This window comes from Artemia sp. Qi Xiang Cuo, chromosome 2 (assembly GCF_049724085.1).
Source record: "Artemia sp. Qi Xiang Cuo chromosome 2, ASM4972408v1, whole genome shotgun sequence".
NCBI lineage: Eukaryota > Metazoa > Arthropoda > Branchiopoda > Anostraca > Artemiidae > Artemia > Artemia sp. Qi Xiang Cuo.
The window spans coordinates 6,701,995-6,715,732 of record NC_142795.1 but is presented as its reverse complement, the minus strand read 5'-3'; the positions used below and the strand labels follow the sequence as shown (position 1 = coordinate 6,715,732).

The 13,738-nt window shown below is 36.2% G+C and overlaps 1 protein-coding gene across 2 annotated transcripts in view; it reads left to right on the top strand.

The window, feature by feature from the left end:
* LOC148954848 (uncharacterized) overlaps nucleotides 1-13,738 on the top strand; it is a 122,056-nt gene that overhangs the window by 103,408 nt on the left and 4,910 nt on the right. The window contains exon 1 of one of the 2 annotated variants that reach the window (XM_089107970.1): nucleotides 10,851-10,871. The exons of the other annotated variant lie outside the window; for it this stretch is intronic. Coding sequence (XP_088964096.1) covers nucleotides 10,863-10,871 — 9 coding nt within the window. The 5' untranslated portion in view covers nucleotides 10,851-10,862. Of the gene's footprint in view, nucleotides 1-10,850; nucleotides 10,872-13,738 lie in introns of those variants that run through there. 2 annotated transcript variants of the gene reach the window in all.

Below are 13,738 nucleotides of genomic sequence, written 5' to 3'. Positions count from 1 at the left end.
GAAATTAAGCTGAGAAAAGTCAAAAGTAGCAATCCACCCATCCCAAATCATAGGTTTCAGACAACACACACCTATGAAAGACTAAGAAATCCCACTTAGAAAAGCCCTAAATAGTAATTTACATATCCCAAATCATAGGTTTAAGAAATCATTCACCTATTAAAGACTAAGAAACATTAGCTCAGAAAAGCCTGAAATAGCGAAACTACTCATCCCAAACTAGAAGTTTCAGACAACAAACGCCTATGACGGAATAAGAATCATAGCTCTGAAAAGTTCAAATAGCAAACTACACATCCCACATCATAATTTTCAGACAACACACACCTATGAACGTCTAAGAAATATAGCTCAGAAAAGACAAAAATAGCAAACCACTCATCCCAATCATAGGTTTAAGTCAACGCACACATATGAAAGGCTAATAAATCCAGCACATAAAATTCAAAAATAGCAAAATACGTCTCCCAAATCATATTTTTCAGTAAACACTAACCAACGAAAGAATAATAAAACTAGCTCAGAAAGGTCAAAAACTGAAAACTACTCATCCCAAACTATTGGTTTCAGACAACATTCACCTATGAAATACTAGGAAACCTTAGCTCAGAAAAGCCTGCAATAGCAAACTACACATCCCAAATCATAATTTTCTGACAACACATACCTATGAAAGGCTAAGAAACCTAGCTCAGAAAAGTTAAAAATAGCAAACTACACATCCCAAATCATAGGTTTCAGACATCACACACCTATGAAAGACTAAGAAATCCAACTCAGAAAAGCCCGAAATAGTAATTTACATATCCCATATCATAAGTTTCAGACAGCATTCATCTACGAAATACTATATCCCAAATCAAAAGTTTCAGACAGCATTCACCTACGAAATACTAAGAAACCTTAGCTCAGAAAAGTCTGAAATAGCCAACTACTCATTCCCAAACTCGAAGTTTCAGACAACAAACACCTATGAGTGACTAAGAATCCTAGCTCTGAAAAGTCCAAAAAGCAAACTATACGTCCCAAATCATAATTTTCTGAAAGGACACACCTATGAAAGGCTAAGAAATCTAGCTTAGAAAAGTCAAAAATAGCAAATAAACCATCCCAAATCATAGGTTTCAGTCAACACACACCTACGAATGGCTATTAAATCCTGCTCAGAAAAGTCAAAAAATAGCAACCCATACACCCCCAAATCATAGGTTTCAGACATCACACACCTACGAAAGACTAAGAAATCCGGTTATGAAAAGTCAGAAATAGCAAATTACATATCCCAAATCATAGGTTTCAGACAGCACTCACCTATGAACGGCTAAGAAACCTAGCTCAGAAAAGTCAAAAATATCAAACTAGTCATCCCAAACTATAGGTTTCAGACAACAAACACCTATGAAAGGCTAAGAAATCCAGCTCAGAAAAGTCAAAAGTAGCAATCCACCCATCCCAAATCATAGGTTTCAGACAACTACACACCTATGAAAGACTAAGAAATCCAACTCAGAAAAGTCAAAAATAGCAACCCACACATCCCAAATCATAGGTTTCAGACACCACACACCTATGAAAGACTAAGAAATCTGGTCAGAAAAGCCTAAAATAGCAACCCGCATCTCCCAAACTAGTGGTTTCAGACAACATTTACCCACGAAAAACTTAAAAGCCTTAGCTCAGAAACGCCTGAAATATCAAACTATTCATCCATTATCGAAAGGTTCTGTCACAACATGCATATAAGAGACTAAGAAACCTAACTTAGAAAATTTAAAAATAGACAACTATACACCCTAAATCATAGGTTTCAGACACTATACACCTATGAAAGACTAAGAAATCTAACTCAGAAAAGCCCGAAATAGTAATTTACATATCCCAAATCATAAGTTTCAGACAGCATTCACCTACGAAATACTAAGAAACCTTAGCTCAGAAAAGTCTGAAATAGCAAACTACTCATCCCAAACTCTAAGTTTCAGACAACACACACCTATGAATGACTAAGAATCCCAGCTCATAAAAGTCCAAAAAGCAAACTACACCCCCCAAATCATAATTTTCTGAAAGGACACATATATGATGGGCTAAGAAATATAGCTCAGAAAATACAAAAATATCAAATTACCAATCCCAAATCATAGGTTTCAGTCAACACACACCTGCGAAAGTCTAAGAAACCCAGCTCAGAAAAGCAAAAAATAGCAACCCGCACACCCCAAATCATTGGTTTCACACACCACACACCTACGAAAGACTAAGAAATCCGTTTATTAAAAGTCGTAAATAGCAAATTACATATCCCAAATCATAGTTTTCAGACAACACTCACCTATGAACGTCTAAGAAACCTAGCTCAGAAAAGTCAAAAATAGCAAACTAGTCATCCCAAACTATAGGTTTCAGACAACAAACACCTATGAAAGGCTAAGAAATCCAGCTCAGAAAAGTCAAAAGTAGCAAACTACCCATCCCAAATCATAGGTTTCAGACAACATACACCTATGAAAGACTAAGAAATCCAACTCAGAAAAGTCAAAAATAGCAAACTACATATCCCAAATCATCGGTTTCAGTCAACACACACCAACGAAAGACTAAGAAACCTATCTCAGAAAAGTCAAAAATAGCAAACTACTCATCCCAAACTATTGGTTTCAGACAACATTCACCTACGAAATACTAGAAAACCTTAGCTCAGAAAAGCCTGAAATAGCAAACTATACATCCCAAATCATAATTTTCGACAACGCATACCTATGAAAGGCTAAGAAATCCAGCTCAAAAAAGTCGAAAATAGCAAACTACACATCCCAAATCATAGGTTTCAGTCACCACACACCTACGAATGGCTATGAAATCTAGTTAAGAAAAGTCAGAAGTATCCAATTCCATCCATCACAAATAATAGGTTTCAGCCAACACTCACCTATGTACGGCTAAGAAATCTAGCTCAAAAAAGTCAAAAATATCAAACTAGTAATCCCAAAATATATTTTTCAGAAAACAAACACCTATGAATGTCTAAGAAATACAGCTCAGAAAAGTCAAAATTAGCAATCCATCCACCCCAAATCATATGTTTCAGACAACACACACCTATGAAAGACTAAGAAATCCAGCTCAGAAAAGTCAAAAATAGCAAACTAAATATCCCAAATCATCGGTTTCAGTCAACACACACCAACGAAAGACTAAGAAACCTAGCTCAGAAAAGTCAAACAGAGCAAACTATTCATCCCAGACTATTGGTTTCAGACAACATTCACCTACGAAATACTAGAAAACCTTAGCTCAGAAAATCCTGAAATAGCAAACTATAGATTCCAAATCATAATTTTCTGACAACGTATACCTATGAAAGGCTAACAAATCCAGCTCAGAAAAGTTAAAAATAGCAAACTACACATCCCAAATCATAGGTTTCAGACACCACACACCTATGAAAGACTAAGAAATCCAACTCAGAAAAGTCAAAAATATCAAACTACAAATCCTAAATCATCAGTTTCACTCAACACACACCAACGAAAGGCTAAGAAACCTAGCTCATAAAAGCCTGAAATAGCAAACTAATCATCCCAAACTATTGGTTTCAGACAGCATTCACCTAGGAAATACTAGGAAACCTTAGCTCAGAAAAGCCTGAAGTAGCAAACTACACATCACAAATCCTAGGTTTCAGACAACACACATCACCGAAAGACGGGTGCTCGGGGAGAGCCTTTGAGGGTCTGTGGGTTCCTTGAGGGTCGGTGGTCCCGTGGGAGCTCGGGGGGACCTTTGGGGACCGGGGGATGGGCTTTGGGGGTCCGGGGAGGGCATTTGGGGGTGTGGGGGGGCCTGGGGGGCACCGGGGAGGGCCTTTGGGTGCCTGGGGGACTTTTGGGGACCGGTGGAGGGCCTTTGGGACCCCGTTGGTCCTTTGGGAACTCGATGGGCCTTTGGAGACCGGTGGAGGCCCTTTGGGGCACAGGGAGGGCCTTTGGGTGCCAGGGGGACAGTTGGGGACCGGGGGTGGGAGTTTGGGACCCCGGGGGTCCTTTGGGCGCCCGGGGGGCCTTTGGGGGCCGGGGGAGGGCCTTTGGGGCACAGGGAGGGCCTTTGGGGGGCCGGGGGGACAGTTGGGGGCCTGGGGGACATTTGGGGCCTGGGGATGGCCGTTGAGGGCCTGGGGGACATTTGGGGACCGGTGGAGGGCCTTTGGGAGCTTGGGGGACCTTTGAGGACCAGGGGCTTCCTTCGGGGTTGGGGTATGAGGATTGGAACCCTTTGGGGTTGGGTTAGAGGACCTCACAACACTGTTCAAATGAAACTTGTGTATTATAACGACCACACTCAAATTCGCTTCTAAAATCTCTTCAAAAATCTTCTTTTAAAATGTCTCTATCTGTTTCGCCGAAATAGTTCCATAACCTGTCTAAAACGGTTTCGCCCAAATAATCCCTAAACGCAAATTCAGCGTGTTCCTTTGTAATTGGCATCTCTGCGCTAACGCATTTCAAATTAATAAGAAACCTTTTCGCGCGCTAAAACAATTCATCGCTAAGATGTTTCTTGCCTATTTGTGTCCATGGCCTTTCGTTATTAATATCTTTTGGAGTTCGACGAAAAGAGTTGTTCCTGAGGCAATGACATTAATGACTTGGATCTATTCCTGGAGAAATGTTTCTAGGCGAAAATTTTTAAAGTCTGACAGATGATGTCATTGATAGATTGATCTGTCAAGAAAGGCGAAATTAATTTGTTGTTTCTAAGGGGAATTATTGATTCACGATAGGTGAATTGAGGTCGACAGCACAGGTGTTCCATGGTCGATGTTGTTGTTGTTGTAAGTGCACGCTCTCAGCGAATGTCAAGGTCGTTGTTGTTGTTGTTGACATACTTTGATTACGCAATCAAATTCTCGGAAATTCACTTCCCCCTCGAGTCCTAGATCAATAACATTGTTTCCCGTTAGAATTCAATGCGCATGTGCAACCTTCGCCCCGGAGTTATTACACATAGAAACATCAAATAAATCGACCTTGGAAAAAGAGATCATTGACCCCATTACGCAATCTTTCTCCCTAGGGATTCCATGCCCATATATGGGGTGCAAAAAAAGTTATAGGTGGCAGCAGGGGTGAATCGTGGGGCCTTCTGACCCCTCTCTACTCTCTCTATTGATGGAAATGAAAATAAAGAAAAGAAGAGATTCACCATAACATTACTACTGTACATCTTCCTCACATTTTTTATTCCCTCCTTCGTGAATCTGGTTCTAGAAGACTATATTTTTCAATTTCATAAAAACCCGTGAAGACAATATGGTAAAAAAAGCAGTTAATAAACGGTTTTAATCACATGCTTTCTATGATTAAAGACTACAAAAACCAGTACTCTTTTGTGATACATTCATAAATAAATAAAATAATCATAATTTATGTTTAAATAATTGTTGTAATTATGTTAAAAATAGCTTTAAAATTCGTTCTTACGTTTCAATAATTTTTTGAAAATACATGTTTGACTCGTTTCGATTGCCCAATAGCTCTTGCAATTTTGTCAGTGGGGTCAGGGGACCTCAACACATCTTAAACGTTAAAATCTTAGTCTATATTCAATTTGGAATTGAGGCCTTCGTAGTTGCCTACTTGAAGGGAGTTTTCCATTTGAGAGATGAAACACGACTTGAAGAAGCAAAAACTAACTGGAAAGGCTTCGGATACTGCTCTTTGACATTTTAATTATAAGGCTCCCCTGCTCCAGCTTAAAGACAAGAAAAGACTGCCCCTGGCAAAAATTATTCAGAGCTTCTCAAATTTAATGCCATGTTCGTAAGTCCAGTCTGAAAGTCATACTTTCCATAAAAGCTACAGATGCTAGAACGTAAAAAGTTTCTTAAAATAGTCCTAAATTGGTGGGACGAGAAAAAAAAATGTCAAAATTAATGTTGCTCTCATAATATAGTTGAGAAAATAACGGTTTAAGGATATGTCAATATCCAGCTCGAATATCCCTCTTTTCGAGTCCTGTATTAGGCCCATTACCAAATACAGATGCCCAGTTATTGCCGGAAATCCTAAAACCCGACGTTTACCACTCCATGGGGGCCAGAAACAGGGCATCAAGGGCACGTTGCTATACTGATGATATATCCTCTCAACCTCTACGAGTTTTGATGTGACGTTAATAGCTCTTTCTTAAGAGTACATCCTCTGCTCTCCGTCTGATGAGCTATTTTGAGATTACACTGGAATTTGCAAGCCAATATGGCAAATAAGCAGAACCACGGTACAGTTGTCAGAGGCAACGCTGTAGCGTTGCCTATTGTAAAGGCCATACGGCTCCAATGTTTTATTATTATTTATTATTATTTTTTTCCCCCAGAGGCACTTCATATGGAAGGGGTCATCGTAGAAGCTTCAAAGGCGGGCTCATTCGATTGGAAATCGAGAGTTCTAGTGCCCTTTTTGATAGTCGAAAATGATTGTAGGGCAACTAGCCCCCCCCCCTGCCCATCATTCCCCCGAACACATCCAATCAAAATTTTGAAATAGCCATTTTGTTCGGCGTAGTTGATTTCCCGATAGAAAATATATTTTTGAGGAGGATACTCCCCCACAACCCTCAGGACAAGGGTTTCAAGTTATGCCCTGGGGGCATATGAGGTTTCTATAGAAGGCGTTGTCGTAGAAACTTCAAAACAGGCTCATTCGATTGGAAATTAAAGAGCTAGTGCCCTTTTTAATAGTCGAAAGTGATTGGAGTGTAACTAGCCCCCATCCCTCCCCCCACGCCCATAATTTCCCCAAACACATCCAATCAAAATTTCGAGATAGCCATTTTGTTCGGCGTAGTTGATTTCCAGATAGAAACGATGTTTTTGAGGAGGACACTCCCCCCCACAGCCCTCAGGGCAAGGGTTTTAAGTTATGCCCTGGGGGCATATAAGATTTTTATAGAAAGCATTGTCGTAGAAACTTCAAAACAGGCTCATTCGATTCGAAATTAAATGGCTAGTGCCCTTTTTAATAGTCAAGTGATTGGAGCGTGACTAGCCCCCCCCCCCCCCCACGCCCATCATTTCCCCAAACACATCCAATCAAAATTTTGAGATAGCCATTTTGTTCAGCGTAGTTGATTTCCAGATAGAAAATATATTTTTGAGGAGGACACGCCCCCACAACCCTCAGGGCAAGGGTTTTGAGTTATGCCCTGAGGGCATATAAGGTTTTTATAGAAGGCGTTGTCGTAGAAACTTCAAAACAAGCTCATTCGATTGGAAATTAAAGAGCTAGTGCCCTTTTTAATAGTCGAAAGTGATTGGAGAGTAACTAGCCCCTCTCCCCCCCCCACGCCCATCATTTCCCCAAAGACATTCAATCAAAATTTCCAGATAGCCATTTTGTTCAGCGCAGTTGATTTCCAAATAGAAAATATATTTTCGAGGAGGACACTTCACCACAACCCTCAGGGCAAGGGTTTTAAGTTATGCCCTGAGGGCATATAAGGTTTTTACAGAAGGTGTTGTCGTAGAAACTTCAAAACAGGCTCATTCGATTGAAAATTAAAGGGCTAGTGCCCTTTTTAATAGTCGAAAGTGATTGGAGTGCAACTAGCCCCCCCCCCTCCCCTGACGCCCTTCATTTCCCAAACACATCCAATCAAAATTTTGAGGTAGCCATTTTGTTCAGCGTAGTTGATTTCAAGATAAAAAATATGTTTTTGAGGAGGACTCTCCCCCACAACCTTCAGGGCAACCCACAACCTTAAACTGAATATGCAAATCAAGTTTCAGTCGAATAAAAATAACTGCAAACAAGAGTTTGGGTATCGCCTCACTGCAGAAGCCTAAAACCTACTGCGTCATTGGCGCTTTACTGAAAACGAATTATGTTACAAATGTTTTCTTTTGTTCTTAATATTGAAAATAAATATTAAAATTACAGTAAAATTTTGAACAGATGAGCTTTTAGCAATTAATATCACTACGCATCAAATATTCAGTTTAACTTATTAGTTCTTTTCAAGATTAGTCAAGACAAATATAGTTTCACTACAAACAAAATTTGGATACTATCCCCTTCTTTAACTGCAAAAACCTAAAATCTTCTGAGTCATTGGTGCTTCACTGAAAACAAATTACTCGTATATTACAAATTTATTATTTTCCAGTTCTTACAGCATTGAAAATGAAAATAAAATTACAGTGAAAAAAAAATATTGAACTGATGGATCTGTCAACAATTAATATCATTATATATCTAATATTCAATTTGATTTTGTTTATACTTTCCAAGACTGTTCAAGACTCATATAGTTTTGCCATTTTTTTAACTCTGCCATTTTCTCTAACTAATCGTGTTCGTTTGTTATGAAAACATTCTATGGCTTCTAGACATTTCTATTTGAGCGGAAAACTGCACCTCAAACTTTGTGGAACATGCATTTTCTTGCATGAAACCCCAAAATATAATAAAATGGGAAGTTTCGGAGTGTTCCACTACTCGAAAGCAAGTACCATTGATATTTTTGAATCTGCATGGTCAATTTAGGGGGTGGAGGGTAGGCTAATTCTCGTAGCAGCCCCATTCCGTCGTGTTGTGATTCACACTTTCAACACCTGGCGTCCGGAGTATCATATAATCTACCAAGCATACAACAATCCCAAATCAGTATCAATAAATAAATGAAACCCAAACCGCAAAAAAATTAAAATAAATATTAGAGTCAAACTCAAAACGAGCATAAATTAATATGAGTAGGGTTCAAAACCCCCTATGCTTTCTAAAAGCCAGAATATAATTTGTACTTTACTGAAAAAAAATTCAAATGAGTTTACTGAAAAAAAAATGTGTATTGTCAATTTAATATACATATGCTGATATTTATTCACTAAAATCTTAATTAATGAAAGAATTGTTTTCAGTAAAGCACCAATGACGCAGCAGATTTCCGGCTTCTGCAATGAGACGATACTCAAACTCTTGTTTGTAGTTATTTTTATTCGATTCAAACTTGCGTTGCATATGCCGTTTGACTCTCATTCGTTTTAAGATTTATTTATTCATTTACATCAATATATATTGTGTGTTTGTTGGCATTGATTGTTATTTAATTTCTGTTCGTTGTAAGTTTCATTTTTACTTTAATAGCAAAATATTTGTTTTCGTTTTAAGCTTGATTTTCATATTCAATCTAAGCATTACTCGCTTTAAGATCTATTTATTCATTTATATTATTACATGTTGTATGTTTTTTGCTATGATTGTTTGTTTAATTTCTGTTCGTTTTGGGTTTCATTTATTCTTTAATAGTAATTTCTGGTCGTTTTGAGTTTGAAATTTAACAGGTATTTGTATTTCCTGAGCTTAAGTTTAAAATGGCCTTTAGTTTTCTTTGAAAAACTTATTTTTCGGACAGTTTTTTTTTTTAAATAATTACCTACAAAAGCAGCAGTCCCAAACTAGGTATTTCAAGACTGACTTTATAAGACACTACCCGTCCAATTTGAGTGCTCTCCTGAGGTAGGTTATGACTCAAAATTATAAGTTGACTCCCTTAAAAAGTTGAACAGTCTTAATTCTACGGAAAAAAACGAAGTGAAAGGCTAACTAATGGTATACCAGGTCATAAGTTTTGGCGGTTCGGAACCATGGATGACGTTCCAAGACAATTGTGTTCATAATTTTCCTACCTTAGACCCTAGCTACTTTTGTTTTACCAGAGGCATAGAAGGTTCAATTGAAGAGCTTCCAATCTTCTCTTTGGTGCAGTAGTGTGCCTTTCCTCTTACTCTAGAATTAAGGTTGTGTTCATGGCATGCCTGTTTGGGTCGTATTTCTTGTGAAATTTTTGGCCTTCTCCGTCCTCTTGTGCCTTCTTCTTGCCAGTAGTGAAGCATGCTGGCCATTTCAAATGCTGGCATATGAATTATGTATCCAAAATACCTTCGTCTTCGTTGATTGATTACATCAGGTAAATATGTCTAGTTTGTATTTTAGCGAATGTCCATAATAATGATTATGAGAATCATAATAATAATAATAACAATCTTCTGTTTCGTTTTCTTTTTTTCATGAAACCAGTGACGTAATGTTGCTTATTTTGGTAAGATGGCCCCCTATCGTAAACGACTTTGATATGCCTGCTAAAAACATAAATAATCAGCTTAAATTGATATTCGAAATTCCTAGGACACTAATCTTGTAGGTAAATCTGGCTCTGAAGAAATAACAAACTAGCATAATAATATGAATTGCTTACAGAACCAAAAAAGCTTCGCCTTTTACCAGGAATAGTGGTTTTGCCACTATTTCCTGGAATTTTTAATTAGTTTAGTTTACTCTGTCTTTAATACAATTTTATTTTTCAATTATTAAAACTTGAATCAATATTCCTTGTCATGGTTTCTTGATTTTTATTGCTCAATGAAATATAAACTGCTAACAACCATTAAGACAAACTTAGATTTAATTTAATTTACTTTGTTTTACATCGTTTGGATATTGCACTAATTTATGGAACAAAGGCTAAGCACTTTACAAATTAATACTTATTGTTTAAAGGTTATTTTTTGGTTTTATTTGTTTAAAGGTTATTTTTTGGTTTTATTTCGAGTCCAATCTCAATAGTTTATTATGGTAAATCAGCAATTTCCTGAAAAAAAAACGTGATTGCTCTAAACTAAAAAAGAGTTTTATAGATTGTAGCTAAGTAAGTCTGTCGCACGCTTAAGATAACCCATGACAGTTGAGACATGATTCAAATTTGTAATGTCATTATATATCTTGACCTTCAATATTTACTATATTTATAGAAACTATTATTCAAGAAAAATCAGTATTGATTTAATATTGCTTAAACACCATAGGAGAATGAACAAGGTAAGAAATGGAAGAGTATACTCTGCTTAGATAAGTAATTATTCGGAAAATAATAGTGGTGTCAGTTGAGGCTGAGGAGTATATACCCCGTAGATTTTGAAAATACCTTTTCTTTATACTTTCAGTGAAAAATTCCCTTTTTTGTTATTTTCATCAAAAATACAAAAAATAAAAAGCCCCATTTAGATTTTAGAAGAAAATAAAATATACCCCACCACCTAATTTCTGCGACTTGACCCCTTTGGAAAACATATACATATATAATGAACGTAAGTGCATAGTTGATCGATTTATTTTTATTTTATTAGCATAAAACGTATCCAAAATATATGAGTAGCTCGTATACAATTCTTGAAGGTATAAATAAGAATATTTAATGAATACAAAAATTTGCAAAAAGACTGTTCGACCTAATTTCTCAGACATCATGAATACAATGTCTAATGTAACCTATTGAATGTTCAAGAAGCTGTAAGTGATAGAATGAAATGGAGTTAAAAAAAAAACTAAAAATTGCGTTTGTATTTCTGACTCAGTAGTCTGAAAGCTTTTTTTTAAGTACGCTTTACCTTATTTATGTAAGTTTAGTTTTTAAACCTGGCTTTTAAAAATTCTATTTTTTTTCTTTTTCTTTAATTAGCTGGCGGTTTTACTTCACCCCAAGGATTAGTCAATGTATCAAAACTTACTCGTGGGTGTATAAAATACAGTCAGGATTTGAGTTCCGGACCCTATTACTGATAATTAAGTTTTAGATGTTTGAAGTCATTATAAATTATCTTTTTCCTAGCAGTCAAAGTAACGTCTTACCACTGGTAGATGTTGTCGTTTAAAAATGTCGTACTGGTTCTTATGAGCGGAAATACTTCGTGATGGAGGCCTGGAGGATCACATTAATAGCATGGTTAAATATTTGTTTCTATATATCGAATCTTTTAAGTTTAAGATAAGTAATTTGATGTTAAAGTTAAACGTCGAATTAGTCATTTGATGACTCACCGTAAACTTCTCTGTTACATAGGCAGCGTAATATAAATCCTTGCTGATAATATATATCTCCAATATTATAGAACTTAACAGACAAGTTCTCAAACATAGTAATATAACAAGTATTAAAGAAAAATAAATATATTTTAAGAAAAAAAAGGCTTAAGATAGAACAAAGATAGAACAAAAGCATTAGAATATTAAATGTCCAATATTTTGTTTTCTTTTTTTGTACCATACCATTGGTATAGATGATAAGGACCTTTCACATTGACGTACATTGCAACGCAAGACTTTACGTTACCTTTATTGCTAGTTGTTTCGTTCTATCTTTTGGTCTTTAGGCCTTCGTTTATATCTCTCCATTTCCCTTTACACTGCTTAGCTATTGTTGTTCTAAGGAAAAAGTATGTTTTAGAGAATGCCTTTCCCATGTAAAAATTTTCACCCCTCAATGTGTGTGGTCTTAAATCCAAATCCTCTAAATCCCGGATAATTCGGGTATTATCCGAGGGAAAACTTTTCGTGAGGAATTTTTCGGGTGTGAATTTTCTGCGGGGAGAATATTTTTAATGGAGGGGATTTTCTAAGGGGGGAAACCGGCCCAAATTAGGCTGTTTTATTCTGTTATATTTATCATTTTTATTGACAATTGACATATAAACAGAATCCTGATTTTATTCTGTTTTAAAAATGTTCCTTTTCTAATTATTCATATTCTCACTAGCCTATATTTTTTCAATAGCCCGACCGTGAGTCCTACTAAATATGATTGGTGTATCCATCCTGTTGGTTGTTTCATCACTCGACAATCAGCTGCAGATAAATTGGTTGTTACAAACGTTGATTTTTTTCGAAAAAGAAAAGTTTCCACTTGCCTATTTCATATTTCAATTGTGGCAACAATGGAGAGAATTTACACAGCAAAAACACTAAAAAGATGTATAACAACAAAAAGAAAAATTCTAGAAAATCCTGGTTTTAAGGTATGAATAGATTGAAGATGGAGCCAGGGGGCGAAAATATTTTCATTTCATGTCCTTGGTTCTTCAAAGAAAAACAGGCTCTATCTTTTTTTTTTCTTTTTTATTTAGTGAAGCTCTAAACATACCATACAAGTAAAATTTCATACGATTTTAACAAACGTAAGCTGTAAAAGGCAAGTTACATGATAACTAGGAGGTCAATATTTTTGAATAAAAATGTTGGTTTGGTACACACAATTAGTGAGGGCTAAGGTCAGTTTGGGTGTGATAAAGATATGAAGCATTGCAGAAACAAGATAGTTGATTTTTTTCGAACAAGAAAAGTTTCCGCTTGCCTCTTTCATGATTGAATTGTGGCAACAATGGAGAGCATTTACACAACAAAAACACTAAAAAGATGTATAACAACAAAAAGAAAAATTCTAGAAAATCCTGGTTTTAAAGTCAGTTGCTTTTTCGATTTTTTTTTAACAATTAATATGCTAGAAATTACTGAAGATATGTAACTAAAAAGGTATATACATTTTCTATTTAAATTTATATTTACATTTATCTTGTTTCTGGAATGCTTCATATCTTTAACATGCTTAAACTGATCTTAGCCCTCACTAATTGTGTATACCAAACCAACATTTTTTTTTTGCTTTTTGTTTATTGTTGAATTTCGCTTTTTGTTGTTATACACCTTTTAAGTTTTTTTTGTTTAAATTCTCTCCATTGTTCGAACAAGAAAAGTTTCCGCTTGCCTCTTTCATGATTCAATTGTGGCAACGATGGAGAGAATTTACACACAAAAAACTTAAAAGGTGTATAACAACAAAAAGCAAAATTCAACAAAAAGCAAAAACAAATGTTGGTTTGGTATACACAATTAGTGAGGGCTAAGGTCAGTTT